Raw genomic sequence first — 25,901 nt, forward strand, 5'->3', positions numbered from 1 at the left:
AAGCACTCACTCAGGGAGTCCTCCTGGGCAGCAGGCAGCAAGCAGCACACAGTCCTTGTGAGGCCCCAGGCCCTGCCCCAAGCCAGATGGTAAGTGGCAGGAAGGAGCAGGGCCCTCAGGCACTCACTCAGGGGAGTCCTCCTGGGCAGCAGGCCGCAAGCAGCACACAGTCCTTGTGAGGCCCCAGGCCCCGCCCCAAGCCAGATGGTAAGTGGCAAGAGCAGGGCCCTCAAGCACTCACTCAGGGAGTCTTCTTAAGTTCTTAAGTCTATAAGCAGAGCTCTAAAATTAATAGCCAAATCAGTAGCTGAGATGTCCCAACACTTGACATGCCCTTCCTGCTCAACTGTTGAGGAGTGGGACAGAAACTTGACTCAAGTGAGAAGACTGTGCTTGCAAGTGCACTCCTGCTGGAGGACCAGTACTGTTGTGCTGATGCAGTTGGCGGCATATCCTTAGCAACAGGACCTGAGTCACAAGGGGACCCATGATAGCACTTACTGTGGAACTGTTAGGACATCAGATGAGTTGTTGAGCGCCAGAATGCTTCAGAAACGGAGGCAGAGCAGTGTGGAAAGTTATTTCTTTTGATATAAAATATTTGGTTGGTACTTGGTTGGAGCATTATTTCCTTTCCCTTCTTAAAATTTAAAAAGATATCTGGATATGCTCTCAGGCTATTTGAATGCTGACCTGTTGATTTTTAATTTTTTTAAAAAAGCACATTCTTTAGACATAGTATTCATGTAGGAGATGGTTGCTAACTAATGATTGTATAGGTCTGCTTACAGGAGGTGTGTTTGTATACAGCATTTTTTTCCAAAACAATTCTGTTTATATGTAATACAGGTACATATTCATTTTTGAACTGTGTCTAGCTCTATGCAGGTTTCTTGTTCACATAATCAGGCACTGGAAGGCTGCTTTGGAGAGGTTTGTGACCTCCCCTCTTCCCCCAAACCCCGTTATTTAGGAGAAATGTTATGGAATATTAGGAGGAATATTATGGCATTTTTAAGACTGCACATTTAAGCCCAGTTTGTCAGTCTGCACCTCATGAAGGCAGCTGTAGCCTACAAATAGTTGTTTTGTTTATTCCACAAACATAAACATACGGTAAGTCTGACATCTTGTTGTTTTATTCTGATGAATCTCCAATATTGGAGTCCCATTATCTGTATTTACACAAGAAAACACTCTTGAGAGGACATGGCACCCATCAAGGGAGAGAGGGTGGATGGTGCTTACATTAATCTTTTAAAGTTTTAAGAAGTTCTCAAATTCTGGATATTAAAAGGATTTCTCCAATGAAATTAGGGGTGTCCTAAGGAAATTTACATAGCTTGTCATAGTAAATATGGCATCCCAGGTGCCCAGAACCTTTCATGTAACAGGATTTTGAAGGCTCAGCTATACAGGCAGTCCTGCAAAAAATATTATCTTGTGAATGGAGTGTTCATAAGCACACTGCTGGAGAGTTAAAAAAAAAATTGTTTGAGAATTAGTTAATGTGGTGTAAGAAAGTGGGCAGGCTCTGGCTTGCGGCTGAGTTATAAACTGTTTATGAAGAGAGCTTGACATTCAATTTAATAATGATAGCAGTTCTTCCATTTATTCCTAGTAGTAATTTCACTTTTATATGTAAATGTTAGTGAAACTACATTTTTAAAGCACTCTGTGTGGCAAAGATTAGCTTTCTAAATACTTTTACTTTTATTCTGCAGAAACAAGATACTGGTCAGGTGTTGTTGGATTTGGCCTTTAATCACTTGGGTGTGACAGAGAAGGAATATTTTGGTTTGCAGCACTGTGAGGACTCAGCAGATTCAACAGTAAGGAAACATATTCATATTCAAGATTTTTTAAAAAATATGCAGTCAGAAAGCTTCCTAACTTTGTTTTTTTTAAAATATTTGCAGAGATGGCTTGAATCTGGTAAACTTGTTCGGAAACAGCTAAAAGGTAATGCTTTAAAATCTCATATGAATCGGGATTCTAGTATAATGAGAGAAGAAGAAAAAATTCTCTCTGTCCACTTTTTCCACTTGCTGCATAATTCATGCCCCACTTTGCCTTTTCTCTAAAATAAAGCCCCCATAGGGTAGTTGCTTCAGACCCATAATAATTCTGGTCTAGTATTTCTGAACTTCAGTTCTGTATTATCCTTGCTGAGGTGTGGTGACCAGAACTGTACACATTATTCAAAGTGTTAATAGAAATATAGAATTGTAGAGTTGGAAGCAACCTAGTTCAACCCCTGCTAAAGCATCCATGACAGGTGGCCACCCAGCCTTTGCTTATAAACTTCCAATGAAGGCAGTCCCATAACCTCACAAGGGAGTCCGTTCCACTGTCTAACAGCTCTTAGTGTCAGAAAGATATTCCTGATGTTTAGTCAGAATCTCTTTCCTTGTAACATGAATCCACTGGTTTGTGTCCCAACTTCTGGAGTAGGAGAAAACAAGCCTGCTTGTTCCATGTGACAGCTCTTAAGATATTAGAAGATGACTATCATTTCTTCTCTCAGTCTCCTCTTTTCCAGGCTAAACACACCCAACTCCCTCAAACATTTGTCTTAAGGCTTGGCCTCCAGACCCTTGATCATTTTGGTTGACCTCTTTTGCACACGCTCCAGCTTGTCAATATCATTCTTAAAATGTGGTGCCCAGAACTGTATACCACATGTGGTCTGTCTAAGGCAGAGTAGAGTGGCACTATTGCTGTGAGAGGCAGTGGAAGACAGGAGTGCCTGGCGTGCTCTGGTCCATGGGGTCATGAAGAGTCGGACACGACTAAACGACAACAACATTGGTTCCCTTGATCTGGATACTATACTTCTGTTGCTGCAGCTTTTTTTTGTTGTTGCTTCAGACTGTTGACTCATGGGTCATTCCATGCCAAAGCACCTGATTTAAATGTTTGATTGTGCTCTCTCGTCTCAGATTTTCTTCAAAAAATTTTTATGAGATAACCTCAAATTAATTTTTTTAGATTTGTTGGTCCAAAATTGGGTGCAGAATTTTTTTAAAATTTCAGTTTTCCCACGATTTAGGCTAATGCAATTTCTGTGTGAGTTTAGAAAAAACCTCCTGTTTCGCCTATTTTTCAACTGATTGGGCTTATTTTTGTATCAAAATAAAGCTAATGTGGTCTCTTTCAAAATAAGTTATAAAAATTGTATTAAGTGCCACAGAAAAGGGTCACCGACCATTCAAAGTGAATTTTTGTCATTTTATTCCCTGTAGGTTTGATAAGCCATAGTGTGCAAACCACAACTAACAGGTGTATCATAATTTTGTTGTAGAATGGACTAACCACGTAGTTGTTATGTTTTAAAAATAAGGAGCGTGTTTTTGTGGTTATAAAATTAATTGATTTTGAAGTAATTTTTTTTACAAAAAAATAATAATTGTACAGATTTAAGATCTCTTTGAGCCTGAAATAACTCACACATTCGTGAGAATAGTTAAAATTGTACCCTCTTATGTTACAATGTCATCTGATATATTTTTAAAAAAATAAGTTTTATTGGTTATTTAATAAAAACAAAATACGTCTCAGAGCCCTTGCTATAAAATTAATTGGATTTTACAATTTACTATTCAATCAAATAACACAATGTGACATTTGTCATATAAACAAAAAATAAAAAACTTCCCCATGACTTCCCTCAGCTTCCCTTTCCGGTTCTTTAAATATTTATTACTTCTGCTTAATTTTTGTTTTATTTTTATGATCTTATACAATATACTTAAATTCTCATCGTTTTTATACCAAATTTTCTTTTGTAATTACATCTTGCACTTAATTACATTCCATATTATTATTTCTTGACCTTTAAGCTTCAAAATCAATTTATACTCTATTCTAGAAAGAACAATTATTTGAGTTAATCCAGAAAATGTACTATTTGTGTAGTTAGAGTATTGGCACTTATGACTATCTTAGATCCCATTGATTTCAGTGAGTCTGCTCTTAAGTATGACTAAATCTGGAGCTAATCCTTCGGGGGGTTTTAAAAATCAAATTACATTAACATTTTTATTGAAGCGTTCCTGTGAACTGAGGTTTTACATAAATGACGTATTGACTTTTGTTTAAGTTTGTTTTAGAAGGTAATTTCATGTCATTGTATATGATATTTTTATTAATCTAAATACAGATGAAGAAATCATGTACACTGATTTTAATTTTGTAAAATATTCTAGGCGGTTTCCCTTGTAGCCTGCATTTTCGAGTAAGGTTTTTTATACCTGATCCGAACACACTGCAGCAGGAGCAAACCAGGTAAAAGTTCTGTGGTTATGTTTTAAGAACTGCTGACATCTCACATATCCTAGTATTTTCAGTAAAACACCAGGTTTACAGTCTTTTATCTATGGTTGGCACATAAACACCTGTATGATATAATTGTAAATTTAAAGTTGGTTGTTAAAGAACCTCAGAATATGCACCGGTAGATAAATACGACAATAGCAAAATGCTGTGTGTATTGGTCATCCGGTGTCAATTTAGATAAGAGCTGTTTATATTCAGCATGCCTTTTCTTAGTTTTAAATGTTGCAGGAGTTAGGTTTTCAGTTTAGGTAATAATTCATCCTTCTCACAAATGTAGGAAAATGCTGCTTCCGCTCCAACCACAAAATGGTTTTAGCAGAACATGTAAGATTAAATAGTTAAGGGATGCTGGAATAATACGCCCCATTAGCAATACAGTGGTGCCTCGCAAGACGAAAAGAATCCGTTCCGCGAGTCTCTTCGTCTTGCGGTTTTTTCGTCTTGCGAAGCAAGCCCATTAGCGGATTAGCGCTATTAGCGGGCTTAGCGGATCAGCTGATAAGCGGTTTAGCGGATCAGCTGATTAGCGGCTTAGCGGATCAGCTGATTAGCGGCTTAGCGGATCAGCTGTTAAGCGGCTTAGGATCAGCTGATAAGCGGCTTAGCGGCTTGGGGAAAAGGGGGGGGAGGAAAAAAACCCCGCAGGAACTCGCAAGACATTTTCGTCTTGCGAAGCAAGCCCATAGGAAATTCGTTTTGCGAAGCACCTCCAAAACAGAAAACCCTTTCGTCTAGCGGGTTTTCCATCTTGCGAGGCATTCGTCTTGCGGGGCACCACTGTATCCATCTAACTGCAATGGCACCATGAAGTGCAGAGTGCTCCAAAAATGTATAAGAATATATTGTTTATTATTATCAATAGGGGATATAAATTGTGAGCATTCTAGCATGATAGAATGTGCTCTTTGTTGCTGTTGTTTAGTCGTTTAGTCATGTCCGGCTCTTCGTGACCCCATGGACCAGAGCACGCCAGGCACTCCTCTCTTCAGGAGAATGTGCTCTAGTGGAGCATTAATATTTGTTGGAGGTAAATAGATCCACACAGAATTGTGGATTTGTGAAGTATAAGCTTAGTTATTTTTAGTGTTTTAAGACCAGGGAACTTTTTTTTAGTTTCAGGGCCACATTTCGTCATGGGCAACCTTCCCAGGGCCATATGCCCAGGATGGGAAGTGCCAGAGGCAAAAGTGGGTAAACAACAGATTTGACTCCTGTTTTTTGTACTGTAGACTACATTCTAGACACAAAAAGCAAGGTATCTGCATACACTTATCTTTCCACCCACAATCCATGCCACCAGGAGGCATTGTCACAGTTCATGGACACGCTCAGATGTTGAACTAATTTATGTGTATAATCATCTTAATTGTCTCTATATTTATAGGGTGTCAAAGTAAATTAGGAAATATATGTTTAAATTACACAGATTCACAAGAGGCTTGATTAGTCAGATGTAAGAACTATTTTCAATTTGTTTTTTTAGACATTTATTCTTTCTGCAATTGAAGGCTGACATTTTGGAAGGAAGGTAAGAAATCTTTATTAAAGTAGTTTGACTGGTTAGCTGTTGAAACACTCCAGGTTAAAAGGGGGGAAAAAACTTCTCCATTGTGTTAAGAGGAAGAATGTCAAAAAATTTAGTGTCTTTAAGCTTCTGTAGGAATTGAGTTTCATAAGGTATACATATTGAGTTAGATTTGCGTCCAGCACACTTCCCTGTGCCTCTGAGCCTTTGGACTTCTCCCTGGCTCCAAGCAGAGTTTTGCAGCAGCGGTGTGTGCCTTGTGTAGGTGCAATAAGTAACAGTCCACACGCCAGCTTCTTCCTAATCTAAAGAAGCTGTAATTTATGTACAGCATAGCAAAAATAAATCATTGGGGAGATCGAGCAGACATCCTCCCTTTTTGTCAGCGGAAAAGGAAAGTAACTCACACACAAAGAACAAAAAACATTCCCCTGTGTGAATAAGCCCACACCTCAGTAGGTAGGGACGACACACAGAACTGTTTAACCCTGTAAGTTCTCCTCACAATACAAGACTTATAACTGAGTTGCTAAAGGGGGCACTATATAAAGTTCATTAACCCATTGCAAATTTTCTCCTAAGTAAGCATTCTTCAAAGGGCACTGTTACTCATGTAAAATAACTTTGCGTGATAGGCACAGCGTGTGGGAGAGTTGTCTTTTGTGGACCTATGAAGCTACAACATAAGTTAACTTTTATTCAATATTTCTAGTATGTTGACAGTAAAACAACAACAACAACAATAATAATAATTTTTTATTTATACCCCGCCCTCCCCAGCCAAGGCCGGGCTCAGAGCGGCTTACAAGCAATAATAAAAACAAGATGAATGATTACAACTTAAAAACAAAAATAAAATACAACATTAAAATATTAAAATGTAGCCTCATTGTAGGAGGCTCAATAGCAGATCTGTTTCACTGGTACATCTGACTGTTCATAATTTTCATTTTCAATATGTTGGATAGCTTTACCCAGTTTTTAAGAAGTGTAAATTTGTTCTTGATTTCCAAAACAAATGTGAAACATAATTACCTATTTTTAAGGTTGTTGTTGTGAAATGTGTCACTACAACGTGCTGGTGTTCCAGGTAGGTATGCTGTAAAGATTGTGGATGCATTCACACAGTATTGTCTCTCTCAGCTGCCTGAAAGGTGCTTTAGGAATGAAGTATGGGAGAAAAACAAAATGAATAAAATTGCTTTTGTATATGAAAACACCTTGATCTGATGAAGGGGTAATAGTTTTAAAGTTAGAAACCATAGTTTTAATAACAAATTACAATAATTGCCATAGATATTTTGTGATGTTTAGTGGATGTGTAAGTGCATTCTAAATATATTGGCATATAATGTTTGAGCTGTGACATTTACCTATAGTTCAGACAGAATGTTATCAACATATTTCAATTTTTCCTTTCAGGTTGTTATGCCCTGTTAATTCAGTTGTGGTACTTGCATCATATGCAGTTCAGTGTAAGTTGTGCTGTATATTAGTAAAATATTTGGTCCTATTTCACTATTTCTTTGGTCCCTATTGGTCTGTACTCCAGTCAGATATATATGCTAGTTTCCTAACTTGTTCTTGAGTAACAGGCTCATCACTGTTTTGGAATCTTTAGCTCTTATTCTTGGAAAATATTACAAAGCTTGTCTGAGAATGGAGTTCTCCCTGAACAGATCAGTTTTGGTGGTAAAGCGTTTCTGCTATCTAAGTAAGATTGTGTTTATACAAATGATAGTGAGAAAATATCTAACAAAAAAAGAAGAGGGGGGAGTGAAGGAAAAATACAGTTTCCTTGGAGATGTTACTGCTGATCTGAAAGTTATAGTTCTTCAATAATTAAAATTAAAATTATTTATTCAAGACAGTGGGATTCATCCAGTGATGGCAGCTTTGCATTAGTGGAAAATGATCAGTTTATGCAATGTGGGACACCCAATTTTTGTCTTTCCTTCTACTACAGCCTTCTGCCATGTCCATGCAGCTTTGTAGGGTCCTTTAACTCTCAGGAGCAGATTTTTGAAGGATATTGAAATTTGCGCTGGGAGTGGGGGATCAGTAATACTCAGGTGCCCTGTTTTGTGGACATAGGCTTTCTTTCTGTAAGTCAAAGTTGTAGTTGGATATAATCCAGTGGTTTCCTCTACATAAATAGGGAAATTGTGTTACCACCTATTACTACTGTTGTGAATGGTCATTCTGCTTATCTTGTATATCTTTAAACTTACATAGAATTGTCAGAAACTGCACATCTTACATTTCATTCCTATTTGGTTCATTGTTTGCAGTTTTTAGATTTTCACATTCACATGAAGTGGGTCTCTGGTCCATGAGTTTTCACAACAATAATTCTTTCCATCTCTGAGGTGCCATAAGACTGCTCTTTGAGCAGTATTTAGCTTAATATAACACATTTGAAGGATTTTAAACATGTGTCTTGTGAAGAAAGATATCATGAAACTTTAATGGACATGGGCTATAGTTGATTTCGGGTCCTGTTGTATTCATGAAATGCCTGGTGCCTATCATCTCTGGTTATATGTTGGTAATATAACTTTAAAATTATGGAAACAAAGTTATGCCTGATTTGCAATGCAACCTCCCTTGTATCATTTCTTCACCAACATCTTGCTATAAGATAGATAAAATATACAGCCTGCATGAGGTCCCTTGTAGCTCACCCAAGGAAGTTCCTTGGTTCATTGTTTCTAACACTTGCTTCACTTATTGTGCAGAGTGTTATTAATAAGATATCCAAAAAAAAAATGCCGCCACCACAATTTTTGGGCTGTGAAGGAAGAATAGGGAGCACACTTTCCTGCAACTTTTGTCATATACAATGTCAGTATTGGGAAAGGTGAGCATGCTTAGTCCAAAAAGGCTTGTCTGTCCCATCTCAGAGGCCTGGTGGGTTTAATTAGGCCCCACCACCTGCATAGTCAATGTCATTCAAATTTGCTTATCAGTAATAAAAGTTTGATGGTTTTAGCATAGAGGCTGAGAGAGAGAGAGTGGTTTTTCTTAAGGTCACCTAGAGTGCTGTCCTCTGCACAAGATTCATAGAATTGTAGGGCTGGAAGGGACCCTGCATTGCAGGAATATGAAACTGCCCCATATGGGGATCGAACCTGCAACCTTTGTGTTGCAGCACCACACTCTAACCAGCTGAGCTAACCAGCTGGTGCCAATGTTGACTCCAAAATTAAAAAATGGTATGTGGGAGATTTTCCATTTACCTTGCTTGGAAAGTGTTAATGTTAAGCAAACTTTATTCAAGAATGTTTAACTATTCAACGTTGTGTCTAAACTTGTTAGCATGATCCATTTGACCTGCTATCAAATTTCAGCAGTCTCTGCACTAACAGCATATACAAGGAACATTATTAGCCAAGTAAATGTTTATACTGTACAGCCTTGGTTCTGTTTTTAAAGTTACAGTAGTTGCCATTGATTCAGAAAGCTAGCTATGTAGAGACTTTATCAAGAGTTAACAGTTCCTATTTCAGAGAGGTTATGAATGCCTATTCACATAATGTTGTGGACCTTTAGTTGTTTGGAACAGTTGGAGTTGCTGCTCAGGACAATTTCTGTGTTGTCTGGATTGACAAATCATAGTAGTTGCCACCTCTATCAGTGTTGTGCTGCCTCTAAGAACTTCTGCAGGGTGGAGATGGGAGTGCAGAAAGATGGAATATGACTGACAGGATGGAAAACAGAAAATAGTTCAGTTTAGTTTCAGTTGCAACTGAGGTTATTCCAGTTTGATTCCAGTTGAGGCCTCTAAAGGTTCACTAACCAGTTCAGAGCATAGTTCAGTTCATATGAGAATATTTAAATATAAGAGTACATTTATCATTACCATTATCATTTAAATATTTAAATAATATTAAATATTTAAATATAAGGCCACACTTGAAATACAGTACAGTAAGCCCTCAACTTACACAGATTTAACGTGTGTGTATTCAACTTTATGCGCTTGAGAAGTTTTAAAAAAATTAAAAAGGGGGCAGCTAAGTCCAGGAAAAAAGACTTTGGAGCCAATGTGTGGTTTTTTTGTGTTGTTTTTTTTTGGCAAATTAAATTTTTATTGATTTTCAGGAAACATACATACATTCATTTATGAATGTGTTTTAACTAATACAGTGGTACCTCGGGGTTAAGTACTTAATTCGTTCCGGAAGTCCGTTCTTAACCTGAAACTGTTCTTAACCTGAGGTACCACTTTAGCTAATGGGGCCTCCTGCTGCCGCCACCGCCCGATTTCTGTTCTCATCCTGAAGCAAAGTTCTTAACTTGAAGCACTATTTCTGGGTTAGCAGAGTCTGTAACCTGAAGCGTATGTAACCTGAAGTGTATGTAACCCGAGATACCACTGTATGTGATTATGGTTTCAGGCATCATCCCTGGAACATAACCCCCAAATATGTTGTGGGCTTACTGTACCTTCTTTTTTCAAAGGGCAGGGGGAATACAGAATGTCCTCTTCTCAGTTTCACATGTTTTGGCTCCATAATTTTCTCCCTGCTTGTTCCAGTTGTCTTAAAACATGATACTTCCTGCATTTGACAATCAAAGAAGAATAATTCTCTACTGGTTTTAAAGCCAGAAGGAACCTCCAATCCTAAATATGAGTGGGATCTCAACTGGTTTGATCGTTTCATGGTGGTAACTTTACAGATCTGTGACAGAGAGGATTACTATAAACAACTGGATATTGTGTGGAAATCTAGGACCAGCAGCAGATTGAACTAGGTTTTTAATTCCTAATGATAGGGCTCTTTTGAGTTCAATTTTAAATGCAACTTTTAAATTCAGTTAATTTAAATTCAGTTTAACATAATTTGTATGCTGCTTTATCATCAAAGGTATCAAGCATTTTTATATAAAATTTACATTGAAAAGGCTGATTTTATGAAATAGTGAAAATTAACATTTTATTAAACTAGGTAACATAATAGATGGCCTAAACTGTTAAATCTATGACTCTTACTTAGAAATGGGTGTCTGCCAATCCATAAAATCACTGCTCTTTGTTTATATTTTGGACTGTTCATTACCTTTGATTTTAGGTATACTTCCTGTCTCTGACCCTTATTCATCTTGAACCAAGTATTGCGTTGGCATGCTATTCCTATCTGTATTTTCTTACATATCTCAATGGAAGAAAGTGGAGCAATATTAGGAACTTCTGTAGGAGTTACGTGACATTATTCATTGTGCCATTTGTGTAGAGTAAGATTTTGTTAAGCACCTTTGCATTTGCATTAAGAAAACAATTATCATGTGTGTTCTTTTATTTCTCATCCCGCCACACACCCACCTACCCCAAAAAAGCTCAGCTTGGAGACTACAATGGTTCCACCCATCTTCCAGGATACCTTTCAGAGTATTGCTTTATTCCAGAGCAAAATCAAGATTTCACAACCAAAGTTGAATCGCTGCATGAACAGCACAGGTATTGTTTTCTGAAATAGTAATATATACAGTGGTACGTTGGGTTACATACGCTTCAGGTTACAGACTCCACTAACCCAGAAATATTACCTCGGGTTAAGAACTTTGCTTCAGGATGAGAACAGAAATTGTGCAGCGCAGCGCAGCGGCAGCAGCAGCAGCAGCAGCAGGAGGCCCCATTAGCTAAAGTGGTGCTTCAGATTAAGAACAGTTTCAGGTTAAGAACAGACCTCCAGAACGAATTAAGTTCTTAACCCGAGGTACCACTGTATTGTGATATATACATAAATGGATAATTTGCATGAAGTATAGAATTTAAATGTGATTCAAATTATTAATTCACAGCATATTGTATATTCAGACTTCATACTGTGGGCTCCCAGTAATTGGCAAAGATATGTTAGTTCTTGGACTATAAGACACATTAATAAAAATGGTTCCAAATGTGGGGATTTTTATATTTTTTAGAAATTTGGCAGCCCCAAAGATGTATGCATGAGATACCCAGATGTGCTGGGTGAACTGATGACTATTAAGTGACATTGGTTCTACTTACACACCGGAGAGAATAGGTACCAAAAATTCTGGAAATTTGTTGTTTTCCTAAAAGTTTTGGCTGCTAATTTACTACTCTATTTCTGCTTCAAAATAGGAATACATCTCATTGTATGACAATACTAACACTCAGTTTCATTATATGGGAAACAAATCCTTTGATTTTTGGAGGTACATAGATCTGCCCCCAGTAAAAGAAACTTAAACTGTAGATGTATTTCTACATAATGGCTGTAGGTGAATCCATCATGAGATTACCCAATGATTGAAAGGTGGAAAAAGAGTTCATATTTTTCTTTGAATGTGTACCTTGAATTTATTTTCATAATGGTACTTAAAGTTTCTGTTATACATAAATTACTTTCCAATTAGGATTTTATTGCCTTTAATACCTTATTGGTTTTTTCCCCTAGGGGCCTCAGTCAGTCAGAAGCAGAGTCCTGCTACATTAATATAGCAAGAACACTTGAATTCTATGGAGTAGAATTACACAGTGGTAGAGTATGTTTACAGTTCTTTTTTATATTTAGAGCAACTTGTACTTAAACTTATTTTTTAAAAAAATCATACATACCTTAATATTAAAATAGCTAAGTTAGAGGAAAACACTCTTTTTTGCACCTAAAGCAGCTAAGCATAAAAAACTTCTATTTCTTATACACCTTTATAACTTAGTTTCTTAAGCAGGACTTGTTGTCCTTTACTTTTAACCATGTTAAAATATGGATTTGAGAAAAACTTCCAATATTGCCAATTCTCGGCTGAGATTTTAATATATTATTCTGCCTTTTTTATTTATAATTGACATTGCAAGAAGCATTCTCGGTGGCATAAGCCAGTTGCTTCTATAGAAAGCTTCAGTTAAGCTACAGTTTTAGACTGAAATGTTTACTTGCATAGTATGGGCTGCCTTGGAATTGGGTGCTCAGCAGGATTTTTGTGACGTGTGTGTATGTATGTATGTTTCTGGGGAAACACACCCTCCCAGTCCTCACCATATTGCCAACTGTTTTTGAAAGTCCTTTCAGTTTTAAATTTGGGGTTGCTATGTGGTGAAGGATTCCTGTTTGAGGAAACACCAACTTTAACTTTCCTTCCATATGCAGACATAGTCATCCATTTCTTTGGATTTCAACTCCAGTAAATGGCATCACAACCAGCACCCACTGACATCTAAGCTACAATGCATACTCACAGTAATAACGGCATGCAAAAACTCTGGCATATCTGGTATTTGTGTGTTTTAATTAAGCAAGTCTGGGTTGTTTCTCCCAAATACAGAAATTGGTCAGCTCCTTTTTATGTAAGACATCCAGTTCTTTATCCCCCATCACACAGAGAGAAATTCAGAGTCACACTTCAATGTATCCATTTGTAGAATAGGATTCTTAGTGCTTTAATTTACCAGTTTTTCCTGTGGTTCTTACTTTTAGGACCTTCATAATCTTGATCTTATGATTGGAATTGCTTCAGGAGGTATTGCTGTATATAGGAAACTCATTTGCACAAGCTTCTATCCTTGGTAAGATTCTTGGGGTGTGGGTGGGTGTATAAAGTTTTAAGACTGAACATGAAAATAACAAATCTCTCATTTTTAAATAATACCCATAAAGAACACTACTGAAGATGGAAGGTGTTGAGATTGAAGTCTATTTAGAAATCCAGCCCTCTAATGCTTGGTGTGTGGAACTGAGCCATGGTTACATGTGAAGTTGCTTCTTACTGAGTCACATCACTGGTCTATCTAGTCTCATTTATTTTCTACTGTGACATCTTTATCAGCCTCACTATCTGAAATCATTTTTAGTTGGATATTCTACTGTTGTGTGTTTAGGATCTTGTGCATGCAAAGGTTGTTGTTTACCACTGAGCTATGCCCCTTCCTATTGTTTGTTTCTGAGCTGAGCTGCTCGGCAAATGCTCAGGCATTCTCTTTAATATCATTATTACTTAATACTTTTGTTCAGGTTATATATTTCCCCCTATTATGCCTAGAGAGAAATCAGGAGTTGGGTTTTTGATCTCAGGTGCTTCTCCATCGTTCTTGTCCCCACAGACGGCAGTGACCAACTGAACTGGGAATCCAGTGTTGTTTGAACATTGAAACTTGGTGACTGAGAAACAATATCAGTGTTAGAACTTAAGGCTTGCTTTCGTTTTCCCCCAGATACATTTATTTTGACAGCAGGGAGATAATTTCTGAACCAGACCCCAAGTAATTGCTGACTTGAAGGTGTTCTGCAAAACCCCAAATCAATTTGGAGAAGATACATCCACTTTGATACCTCTGGAGCAAATAGTTCCTGTGTTAGATCTAATGTTATTGACTTGAAACTCTTGTATAATTAAAGTGAGCAATATATATATCACAATATTCAAACCAGATTAAGGGACATTAAAAAACGAAACATCAAATCAGCTGTAAATAAAATGTTTAAATATCTGCCCTTGATAAAAGTTGAGGGGGAAATATTCAATCGGGCTAACATACAGGCCCTACGTTGGACTGAAATTATTAATTTTGAAATAAAATAAAATAAATAAAAAGCCTTACCAGTTGCAAGAACAGAAAAAAATCATGATTGCTGGGGTACATAAAGGGTAAAGGGACCCCTGACCGTTAGGTCCAATCGCGGACGACTCGGGGGTTGCGGCACTCATCTCACTTTATTGGCCGAGGGAGCTGGCGTACAGCTTCCGGGTCATGTGGCCAGCATAACTAAGCTGCTTTTGGCAAACCAGAGCAGTGCATGGAAACGCTGTTTACCTTCCCGCCGGAATAGTACCTATTTATCTACTTGCACTTTGACATGCTTTCAAACTGCTAGGTTGGCAGAAGCAGGGACCAAGCAACGGGAACTCACCCCATCATGGGGAATCAAACCACCGACCTTCTGATCAGCAAGCCCTAGCCTCTGTGGTTTAGACCACAGCGCCATCCGCGTCCCGGTGGGGTACATAATCATGTTTATTTTCCATGTCAATTTTCTCTGTGTTCATTCATAAACCAATTCTTTCCCATTAATCTGTGATTTAAAAAAAATTATTATCACAAAATAAAACTGTGCCACAAAATTCAGAGAAGTGCAAAATCCAAAGTATAATTACGTTTTAATCTGTATTTCATCTACAGCGTGCAGATCAGGTCAGTTTGCATTGGAATTCACAAATACCAAATTCCTCAGGCATTCATACTGATTGCAATAGGAAGCTTGTTAGTACTTCTGTGGACAGCCCATTATAATGGAATGTGCCACACCTGTAACCCATGGATGTGCACGGCAACCTTTTAGATTGAGGAATGCAAAGAATGGTTGTTCCTAGACTCAGGTCTGTCTTTTGATGGGCATGTAGTCCAAGCTTGCTTGACAGTATTGTCAGCTGGTTTTGATGGATGAGGCTTGTTAGAGCAGAGCGTAGGAGTCTTGTCAGGAATTGTGCAATCCGATCCAATCCTGTTTCCTAGAAACAATTGTTTGTGTTGTGAAATTGCGGACTGTACCCAATACCTTTAGTGTGTAATTACCTCTATTTTATTTCCATGCAAAATTTGAAAGTAACTAACATTTTTATTGCTTACCTACAAATTGTAAGGATATTGGTTGAGTGGATTGCACAGGAAAGCACTTTTGAATGTAGCCTCTCCCTTTCATTTCAAATTTTGCTTCAAGCTTATGGTAGTGATAATGATTTTCTGAGAAATGAGAATGTTTTAGTTAATTATAGCTACCGTATTTTTCGCCCCATAGGGTGCACCGCCCCATAGGGCACACCTAGTTTTTTGGGGGGGGGAATAAAGAAAAAAATTATTCCCCCCCCCCAAGGCGCGGGGCTGGGGCAGGGGAAGCCCGAGCTTCCCCCGACCCCAGCCCCCAGAACAGGCTGCTCTCTGCAAGACGTGGGAGCCCTCCCATGGCTTGCACAGAGCTACCCGAAGCCCGGGGTGTGACTGCTCAGCGCGCCCCAGGCTTCGGGATAGAGGCAGCTCTCCGCAAGCCCTCTCGCCCTCCAGGCTTCAGCGAAAGCCTGCATTCGCCCCATAGGACGCACACACATTTCCCCTTCATCTTTGGAGGGGAAAAAGTGCGTCCTATAGGGCAAAAAATACGGTAGTTACTTAGATTTTAGTTCCTGTTTCAGATATAATGGAGCCCTTCTGAATAGTGTGACAAGGTGTGGGGCTGCTGACTGGGGTGGAGGTAATTTCCCCTTCCCCAGCAACATCGCACATGTTTCAGGAGGGCCTCTCGATTCTCCAGAAAGGCTTGAGAGGGAAGGGGAGAAAGGAAACTTCTCTTATGTGAACCTTCTAAGTTAACTTAATTTACAATCCAAGCATTGAGTCTGATGTGCATTATTGTACCTGTATTTTCTATCAATGTTTGTTTTGATTGTGTTGTGTTTTTAGAGTATGATATAGTATAACTTGTTCCTTTTCAGGGTGAACATAATAAAAATTTCGTTTAAACGAAAGAAGTTCTTTATCCAGCAGCGACAGAAACATGTGAGTATAGTTTGTTTCTCCCAGCCACCCCACCCCTAGACTTTTTTACAATTAACCTCCAATCTTGCCACAAGATGAAGCAATGAATTAAAGGTCATGCCTATGAATTGGAAAACAAGGTGTACAGAGATCCTTCTTATAGTGTATATTTCATAATACATTGATGATATGTGAAGCTAATTGCTGTAGAGGCGATTGATGTTTGGACGGAATACTTCATCAGAGATTTTCTTCCTACCCTGTGCCCTGCACCTGTTTTTTCATTCAAAGAAAAGATGTAATAAGATCTGATCATTAATTTGATCAAGTCAGCATGGTGGTCTGCTTAATTAACAGCAACTGTGCCTCTGTGGGAACACATGAATTCAAGGTTCTAGCTATCAGAGCTTCTAATTAGCTGGGAATCTCTGGGTCAGTTGCTGGGCCAGTTTCTTGGGTTATTCCTTTATTCTATGCTTCACACTGTGCTGCTTGTTCCTGTTGTGTGGGGCCATGTACCTTGCAGGCTAGATCAGCTAGGTTTGTTGTTTTATTCTGACTTGTATTTTTATGCACTGTAAATAAAATACCTCACTTAAATTTGGTGTGCTCTTTTCTGGAAATCCTGGGTCCCTAATTGCAGTGTTTTGGACTTCATGGTTAACTGCTTCTGTATAGTGTAATTGCCTGAAGCCTAGAGGGCAGAGTGGACTTGCAGAATTTGGTTGGAAGGCTCTGGTTTGATTTTTGTACCGACTTAAGCCAAATAAGTTTCCTGACTCCCTAAGCTTGGTGGCCAGACAGTGTTAACGTTATTGACATAATAATAGTTCATTGATAGCTGATTTGTTCTGCTTTAATGGTGGTTGTCCAATGCTTCCCTAACGCTACTGCAGTATTGCTGTCCTGAAGAGCCATAGGGGCCTATAGCATAACAAAAGCCGGCCAGTACCCCTCACTCCCCCATATATTTGTGGCATGAAAAGTTATGCTATTTCAGCAGGCTGTTGCAGGATATGCATTGATTGGAAATGAAGCAGTATGAAACACTGCCCCCAACACATATTTATATAAAGTGGAATTACGTATAGCTGCCCCCATAGCATCAGGAGCACACATCATTAAGGATGTGCAATGAAAAGAATATCTGGAGAAGCCCTTAGAGTGAAAGCATGTGGAATATAGCAGTAAACATGTGGTTTTCATGTGGTTTATTTCTAAATCTGATCCATACAAATTCTCTGCTGATGTCCCTAGAGATTTGTAGCCAAATACATATTTTCTTTTACAAGTAAGTGTCTGGTGTCTACTGGAGATCATGCTGCAGATTTCTGCTTTGTAGAAAAGCGTTACAAAAGCAGCTTTAAATTAAAGCCAATATGGCATGTCCTACAAAGTGGCAGATTGATCAGATTTCTTCATAGTGAAGAATGTTAACCTTAAGCATTGTTTGCTGTCTCATTGACTGATGGGTTCAATAACTCTTCCTTTATTTACAAAAAAATAAACTTATAATTTCTGCCGTTTTATTCAGTCTGTCCATGTTCATTTTATTTCAGTACTTCCTTTGGCAGACCAAGCTATAATTGTTCAGAAGAGTTTGCTACCATTTTCCTCTGTCCAATTTTTCTGGCCCTCTACCTCAAATCATTATAAAGCGCTTAGGGCAATCCATGGAAAGGGGAAGGGGAGAGCTGGGAGAATATTTGGAACCTATTGAAATATATACATTTTGTATATGTATATACAAAAGCTTGTACAAATCTGACAATATTGACACTGTTACCACAGATATATGTTGGCAGAATTGTTTTTCTGTTGCAAGCAAACAGTATTATGAGGCCATCTTGCAGCAAAAGGTAGAATTGCAACATTTGTAGTACAGCTTATTTGGAACTACAGTCTGTACATGTGGAAAGCAGCTGTTACCCAGTACAGCTAAGCACTGGGAACATGTAACCATACATCTGTATTTGCATCTGTAAATTCTACTTTAAGTCAAAGCTGAAAATACATCATATATTTCCGTTTCAGTGTTAACACTTACAAATTGGTCTTGCCTTGTATATAAAATTCTTGTAAGACAGCAGTCCCCAGGAACGCCCAAACTTTGTGTAACTTCATCAGAGGCTAACCAGCTGCTCCAGAAAGCTCACAAGGCCAAGGGATGAGAGCCAGCAAACTGAAGCTCAGTCCAGATAAGAGAGTGTTTGCTTCTCTAGACTGAGTGGATGGGAGGGTGTCTGCTCTTGATGGAGGTATACTCCCTTTGAAGGAGTAGGTATGTAGCTTGGGGGTATTTCTGAAGCTCAGGTGGCCTCAGTGGCACAGGTGACTTCTGTCAGCTTCAGCTGGTGGCCCAGCTGTGCCCCTATCTGGACAGGGACAGCCTAACTTCTGTTGTCTGTCCTGTGGTAATCTCTTACTGTGGTAACCTCTTACCGCAATACTTTATACATATTCTAATTATTGATTAGAATAATTCTGATACATATTTTATTGTTGCAGAATGAATCCAGGGAACACATAGTTGCCTTCAATATGCTAAACTACCGAGCATGCAAAAACCTGTGGAAATCTTGTGTGGAGCTTCACACATTTTTCCAGGCAAAGAAGATGCTACCTCATGAGAAGTTACTTTCCCATTATTGGACCACGAGTTCTAGAACACCAACCAAGTGAGTATGAGCTCCTAAACAAAAAACTTCTGAATATAATTCTGAAACCCATTTACATATATAATACTTAAACAGTTTTGTGAATAATTTAAGGCTGATTTTGTAAATTTCTGGTTGACTTCCCAGCACATCACTAGAAGCCTGGAAATTGTCCCACAGGGAAGCCAGGGGAGTCTGTTAAAACAGGAATGGGTCAATTCTAAGGAAACAAAGAAATGAACTTTAAAATAACTGCCAGTGTGGAACACAGCAAGGGCTAGCCTGGACTATATTTGGCATGTGTCCGACAACTAGTTTAATGAAACTTGATATTCTTCATGTTCTTTGTGCAGTTCCACATTACAGGTTCTGTTCTCTTGTAGAGCTGCAATCAGAACTTTTGACAGAAAGATTAGCATTTTGAAGGGAAGCCTGTCCCCCTTCTGAGTGCATGCAGTAAAGGGGTGTAGCTCCCACTTTCTCTCTGGCAACTTTTTGACTTCCACAGCAGCAGCATTCTAAAGAACTTCTGTTTAATGCGTGCTCTTCAGAGTGTGTTTTCTTCTTTTCTCTCTTTACTCAGTTGGTAGTTTTCCTTGTTATAAACCTCAGTTTGGCCAATACAGTAGCGATTCCTAGTTCTGGTGCTGGTGAGAATTCTCTTTAGTATAAATAATATTGTTTCCCAGCTACCACAAGCCAGGTCACAAACTTCTCTGGAGTCTGATCACAGAGGAGGATTAGCTTTTGAAGGGAGAGTTGGCAGACATTGACAGGTTACTTTACATCCAGGCTGTTTCCAGTCAATCTATCCAAGACATGTTGCATGCTGCTGCTCATGGAGAACAAGCTGGAAGGAAAAGTACAAAGTCTGTCAATATCCAAAAGAACTAAAGGGGTGTTTCTGCAGGGCACCTCTTACCAAAGTACATTTTCCTGAGTCCTTCATCAGGATTTGAAAGGCCAGTTGGGACATCGGCAAGGCTTACCAGGCATGGGCCGGATCACTCCCGCGGAGATTCTCCGTGGGCCAGACCGGCGCAGTGTAACACCGGAAATCGCGTCTGCGCATGTCCATGGTGCCAGAAATCGCACCTGCACAGAAGCGATTTCCGGCACCGCAGACATGTGCAGACGCGATTTCCGGCATCTGCAGACATGCGCAGAAGCGATTTTCTGAGCTGTGGAAGAGAGTTGCTGCACCACGCTGTGACAGTTTAGTGCAGTGCATGGGGACTCGTCGAGCAGGCGGCTTGGTTCGGGGGCGGCTTGTGGGCCGGTTAAACGGCCTCCGTGGGCCGCTTCTGGCCCATGGGCTTTAGGTTGCCGACCCTGAGCTAGAGGCAATCTGCTTAATTGTTTGGTTAAATACAGCTCTGCTTGCTTCCACAAAGCATCATCAAAGTTCTGCTGCTGGATGTTTCTGTGGCAGTGCTGATTTCTAATGATTTCATTAATTTTTTATAGAGATATAGTTTTAAGTGGAAGGGATCTTTCTGTTTTTCCAGTCTGATCTGGGAGGACAGAGGCATCCTTCTCTGTGGAGGAGGCAGTACAAGTCATTGGCTCTGCTCAATGAGCTAAGGGCAGAGAGCTTCCTGAAGAATTCAAATGTCCTCTGGGAGTTTAGAGAACATGAATTTCCAGCAAGAATCTCCTCTTTCTGCACCTAAAATAAAGATTTATTATGCACAAAGTACTTTGTCTAAAGTATGTTGTTTTATTTCAGATCTTCTAACAATCATTACTGCAAAAAAGTAATAGGTGGTATGATTTGGAATGCAGCTATGAGGAGATCTTTTTCAGCTGAACACCTAGAGACCAAAAGTCTGCCTTCTCGGTCTCCTCCAGTTACCCCAAACTGGTAAGAATTATCTTTTTTTATCTTCCATAAAATGGGAAGGGACATGAGCACAAGGCAAAGTTTTATTTATGTCAAAATTTATTTTTGATGTGATTAAGATCTCTCTTAAAGATGAATAATAAAGATTCAAAATAGCTACTGGTGTATTTCAAAATGTTACTGCAATTATTTCCAATACTCAGTGCTTGGTTGTCGGATATGGCTTTTGATTCAACAGCGTCAATATGTGAGGAAGTAGTGGAAGGGTTCTTTCTCCCACAATTCTAAACGATAAAGACTGACTTCCTGACTCTAGAAGGAGGAGCCTATCCTAAGTAGTTGTGATACTTGCTTGAAGTTAAACAGAATTTCACATTCTGTTTTTCTACTTAAAAGTAGAAAATTGTGCTTAGATTGCAATTTTGTTTATGCTAATCTGAGTGTAAGCCTCATTGAACACAATAGCATTTATTAATGAGTAAACACATTTCTTCTATATAGGTTTTGTCTGTGGTCCGTTCTGCATGTTATAGCTCATGTCTGCTTGGAATAAATGGGCTTTGAATTTAAAAATATTAAACAAGTGATAAAATAATTGTAGCCTCTGAGTGTGTGTTATAATATATTAAGCTTATCATATTTTTAAAAAGTTTAAGAAAGATACTATCACAACTAACTTCTGAATCCTACCTCTTTTAAGGCGAAGTCCTAGATTACGTCATGAGATTCGTAAACCACGACACTCATCTGTAGATAACCTTGCAAACGAGATTTCCTATATAACTGAAACAGAAGATGTGTTTTACACCTATAAAGTTTCCCCAGCTTCCAAGGATAGTGATTCAGAGTTGTCCCAGAGTCGCAGCCCATGGAGAAGGTAAATAACCTCTACAAACAGTGATTTCAGTGCTACTCTGCCCTGATAATTGGTAAACAACAAAATTAAGAAGATATTTCATATTAAATATTTCAGTAGAAAAGAATAATGCTAGTAACGAAGACTGATACCATAACCCTGAGTATTTAGTCTGAAGTACCAAATTCCTAATTGGAGACATCACTAATGCATTTGTTTTTATTTATTAAATCTGTATACTGCCCTTCATCTGAAGGACTCAGGATGGTTCACAGCATAAAAATAAAAGATTAAAAAAATACACAAAAAAACAAGAACAAGCACAAAGTAAACCAATATCCTCACAAACACATTTAAAAGGATAGGATGTCAATCAGCCGAAGGCCTGGTTGAAGGGGAACATTGACGCCAGGCAAGCCTCCCTACAGAGAGCATTCCACAAGTGGAGCCACCGCAGAAAAGGTTTCATGTTGCCAGGCATCTCATTGAGGAGACACTCAAAGAAAGGGCCTCAGATGATAACAGGGTCTGGGTTGATTCATATGGGGAGAGGCGGTCCTTGAGATATTGTTGTCCTGAGCCATTTAAGGCTTTATAGGTCAAACCTAGTGCTTTGAATTGGGCATGGAAACTGATTGGCAATCAGTGCAGTCAGTCCAGAATTGGTGTAATATTCTCAAACCACATTGCCACAGTGAGCAACCTGGTTTCTGATTTCTGCACCAGCTGAAGTTTCTGAACCATCTCCATTGGCTTCCTTATGTGTAACACTTTGCAGTAATCAAACCTGGAGGATACCACAGCATAAACAGAAGTTAGGCTATTCTTGTCCAGTTAAGGGTGCAGCTGGGCCACCAGCCGAAGTTGATGGAAGGCACTGAGGCCACCTGAGCCTCAAGAGACAGCAAAAGATTCAGAAGTAGCTCCAAGAAGTACCTGCTCCTTCAGAGGGAGTGTAGCTCCTTCAAGAGCAAGCAGCCTCCCATTCATCTGCTCTCGGGAACCATCCACTAACAGTCTTACGTGGAGGGAGCTACAGTTTGTTGGCTCCCATCCAGTCCCTTACTCATCCAAGCAAGTCCAGCACATCCACTGCCTCACCTGCAGATGTAAAGGAGACTTAGAGCTATGTGTCATCAGTGTGACAATGTACTCCAAACCTCCGGATAACCCCACTCAGCGATTTCATGTACAGTGGTACTTCCGGTTGCGCATGTGATCCGTTCCAGAGCTCCAGTCGGATCCTGAGGAATTCACAACCGGAGGTGCCTCTTCTGTGCATACGCGTGGTGCAGTAGAGCACTTTTGCACATGCACGCTGCAAAAATACTTCTGGGTTTGCCGCGTTTGCATCCTGAAGGATACACAACCACAGGTGTGCATATCCAGAGGTACCACTGTAGATGTTAAACAGCACAGGGGTTAAAATCGAACTCTGAGGAAACACACACTGAAGATTCCATGGGACCAAAGAGCACTCCCCAAGCGTCACGCTCTGGAAATTACCATCTAAATAGCACCGGAAACACCACAAAGCAGTTCCACCCTACTGTACTGTTGGTTTCTTTGCTTTTTTGTATTCACATATATGCTATGCATGCAGTGAAATGCTCAATGACTTAAGCAGCATATAAGCTGCATGTTCTTAGTTTAAAAATGCAAAATCTGTACCATAGAAAGTTAAATCTTATACTTAAAATAAATTTTTGTATAAAGATATTTGAGGATTCATAGGATCCAAATATTGCATGGAACACCTATCAAATGGTGGTTGGGGTTGGAACTCAGGGAATGATGGAAATCTTGGGCCCAGTTCATACCCCTATTATATAAACAAGCACGGGAAACAGAAGGCATATGTCATTCCCAATTTTGCTTTTTCTATCTGTTGTTCACATCCAAATCAGCCTTTGGGGTTCATGAAACTAATAGACCCAGATGGCAGTGTGAGTGAACAGAATATTTTCTTCGTTTGTTCAAGGGCATAAGAACACTGTATGAGTGAATTTTGATAAATTAGTTATTTTCCTTGCATCCTTTTAAGTATGTAAAAAGGTAAAGGTAAAGGTACCCCTGCCCGAGCGGGCCAGTCTTGACAGACTCTGGGGTTTGTGCGCCCATCTCACATCTATAGGCCGGGGGCCAGCACTGTCCGGAGACACTTCCGGGTCACGTGGCCAGCGTGACAAAGCTGCATCTGGCGAGCCAGCGCAGCACACGGAACGCCGTTTACCTTCCCGCTGGTAAGCGGTACCTATTTATCTACTTGCACCCGGGGGTGCTTTCGAACTGCTAGGTTGGCAGGCGCTGGGACCGAGCAGCGGGAGCGCACCCCGCCGCGGGGATTCGAACCGCCGACCTTTCGATCGGCAAGCCCTAGGCGCTGAGGCTTTTACCCACAGCGCCACCCGCGTCCCCTCATTTAAGTATGTACTGTATATGTTTTCTGCAACAATTACAATTTTTAAAATGGAACATGTAATTCGCCTAGATTTTGAAACAGTGACTCTAGAGAGACAAATGAGTGTCGCTTAAATGATTTTGTAGAGTACCAGTGCAGTTTGTTCTACAGTGGTACCTCGGGTTACATACGCTTCAGATTACAGACTCCGCTAACCCAGAAATAGTGCTTCAGGTTAAGAACTTTGCTTGAGGATAAGAACAGAAATCGTGCTCCAGCGGTGCGGCAGCAGCAGGAGGCCCCATTAGCTAAAGTGGTGCTTCAGGTTAAGAACAGTTTCAGGTTAAGTACAGACCTCCAGAACGAATTAAGTACTTAACCCGAGGTACCACTGTATACGTGTTTTGAATTTGCATGTGAATGCCTGAATAATTTTTAGTCTCATAGAAGAAAGAGTCTTGTCAAGTTTTGCTTTCTGCATAAAATCAAACTGATGAGCTTTTGATACTTAGTTTTTGAATACACCATTTCTCTACTGCTTAAAATCTTTGTTATAAAACATTTTGTTTAATTATCCTTTGCTTGTGTGTGTTTTCTTCCGCAGATCATCAGAACAGGAATCACCTAAGTGAGTTTTCCAACAGTGTCACAAATTCCTCTTGTAGCTGAAATTTTAAGATATTCTAATCAAGTTAAATCCCAGAAAACATAATAACATGTATTACTTATTCATTCATAAACTAGTGTTGCTGATTTGTTTCTCTCAAAATAAGCCATGGTTTATTTTTGGCTTGCTATTGCTGTTTGATGCTCACACCTCCAAGACAGGAAAGGCAGGAGGGGGTGGGTGCAATTTCAGCTGCTCCCTGGTAAACCGTAGTTTAAGTCTGACTTAGTGTTACGTGTGTGTATAAAATATTTTATTAACATATTAATTTTTGCTGCACCAGAAAAAATTTCTGAGCCTTGAGCTGATATAGCTAGTGAAAATGTGAATATTTATTATGTTCTTCTTGTATCTTAAAGTGTGGGACTGGAATATAGTGAGCTAAAGTAAATGAAAAATTTGAAATCCTGAAAAAAATCCCACAACTGACTTGCCAAAAGACATCCTTATATTCAGAAGAAGAAATCATTTTGCATAAAAATTGTTGGCTTACACTAAATAGTGAGGTCTGGCTACTAATGTTTAACTTGTTTTGTTTTTTTAATGAAGGAACATATTGGAAAATAATTCAACACAGAATGTTTTGTCCCAGACTCTCAATGGAGTTGGCAACTTTTCAGGGTCTTATCCTTTGAATGGAAAAGATAAACAGTCTTTAGAAACAAATGAAAATGTTTCAAAAGGACTTTTAATGGATGACTCCAATCAGTACTACTTTGATAAGGTATGATAAACAAGATGAAACTGGCACTTCCTGATAAGCTTAAACAGCAGTGTAGGTGAGACAGAACAGGATACCTTTTCAGTTGAGAAGCAGCCATTTATTTCATACATCAATTCCAGTCCCCCATCCTGGTCATTTTGTAGAAGAGGTGTGTATCTGTACACTAAGCTTTTAAAAATAATTTTGTAAATATGTATTGAGAAGTTGGAGGGTTTCTGGATGTGAATTGTATGTTCCATTACACTGATGGTTTTATTTATACTCCGTTTGTACATTTGTGTTGACTTGTCAATTGCCTTGTTTGCTTGTGGATTATTATTTTTTTAAGAGAGAGGGGCGAAATTAGCCTTATCATAGAGTTTTAGCCTTTGGCTAGATAGCTCCTTTGAAAT

General features: G+C 39.2%; 1 protein-coding gene across 8 annotated transcripts in view; it reads left to right on the forward strand.

Moving 5' to 3' along the window:
• Positions 1-25,901, forward strand: part of PTPN3 (protein tyrosine phosphatase non-receptor type 3) — a 101,115-nt gene that overhangs the window by 53,747 nt on the left and 21,467 nt on the right. For 6 of the 8 annotated variants that reach the window (XM_082194760.1, XM_082194758.1, XM_082194763.1 and 3 more), the window contains 14 exons: positions 1,725-1,832; positions 1,920-1,962; positions 4,209-4,287; positions 5,822-5,866; positions 7,286-7,338; positions 11,204-11,324; positions 12,292-12,379; positions 13,312-13,400; positions 16,319-16,382; positions 18,870-19,039; positions 20,748-20,882; positions 21,562-21,737; positions 24,719-24,746; positions 25,335-25,509. In XM_082194760.1, the coding sequence (XP_082050886.1) occupies positions 1,725-1,832; positions 1,920-1,962; positions 4,209-4,287; positions 5,822-5,866; positions 7,286-7,338; positions 11,204-11,324; positions 12,292-12,379; positions 13,312-13,400; positions 16,319-16,382; positions 18,870-19,039; positions 20,748-20,882; positions 21,562-21,737; positions 24,719-24,746; positions 25,335-25,509 (1,374 nt within the window). Of the gene's footprint in view, positions 1-1,724; positions 1,833-1,919; positions 1,963-4,208; positions 4,288-5,821; positions 5,867-7,285; positions 7,339-7,464; positions 11,325-12,291; positions 12,380-13,311; positions 13,401-16,318; positions 16,383-18,869; positions 19,040-20,747; positions 20,883-21,561; positions 21,739-24,718; positions 24,747-25,334; positions 25,510-25,901 lie in introns of those variants that run through there. The other 2 variants (XM_082194759.1, XM_082194764.1) reach the window with 2 other exon arrangements.

This window comes from Podarcis vaucheri, assembly GCF_965113315.1.
Source record: "Podarcis vaucheri genome assembly, chromosome: 13".
NCBI lineage: Eukaryota > Metazoa > Chordata > Lepidosauria > Squamata > Lacertidae > Podarcis > Podarcis vaucheri.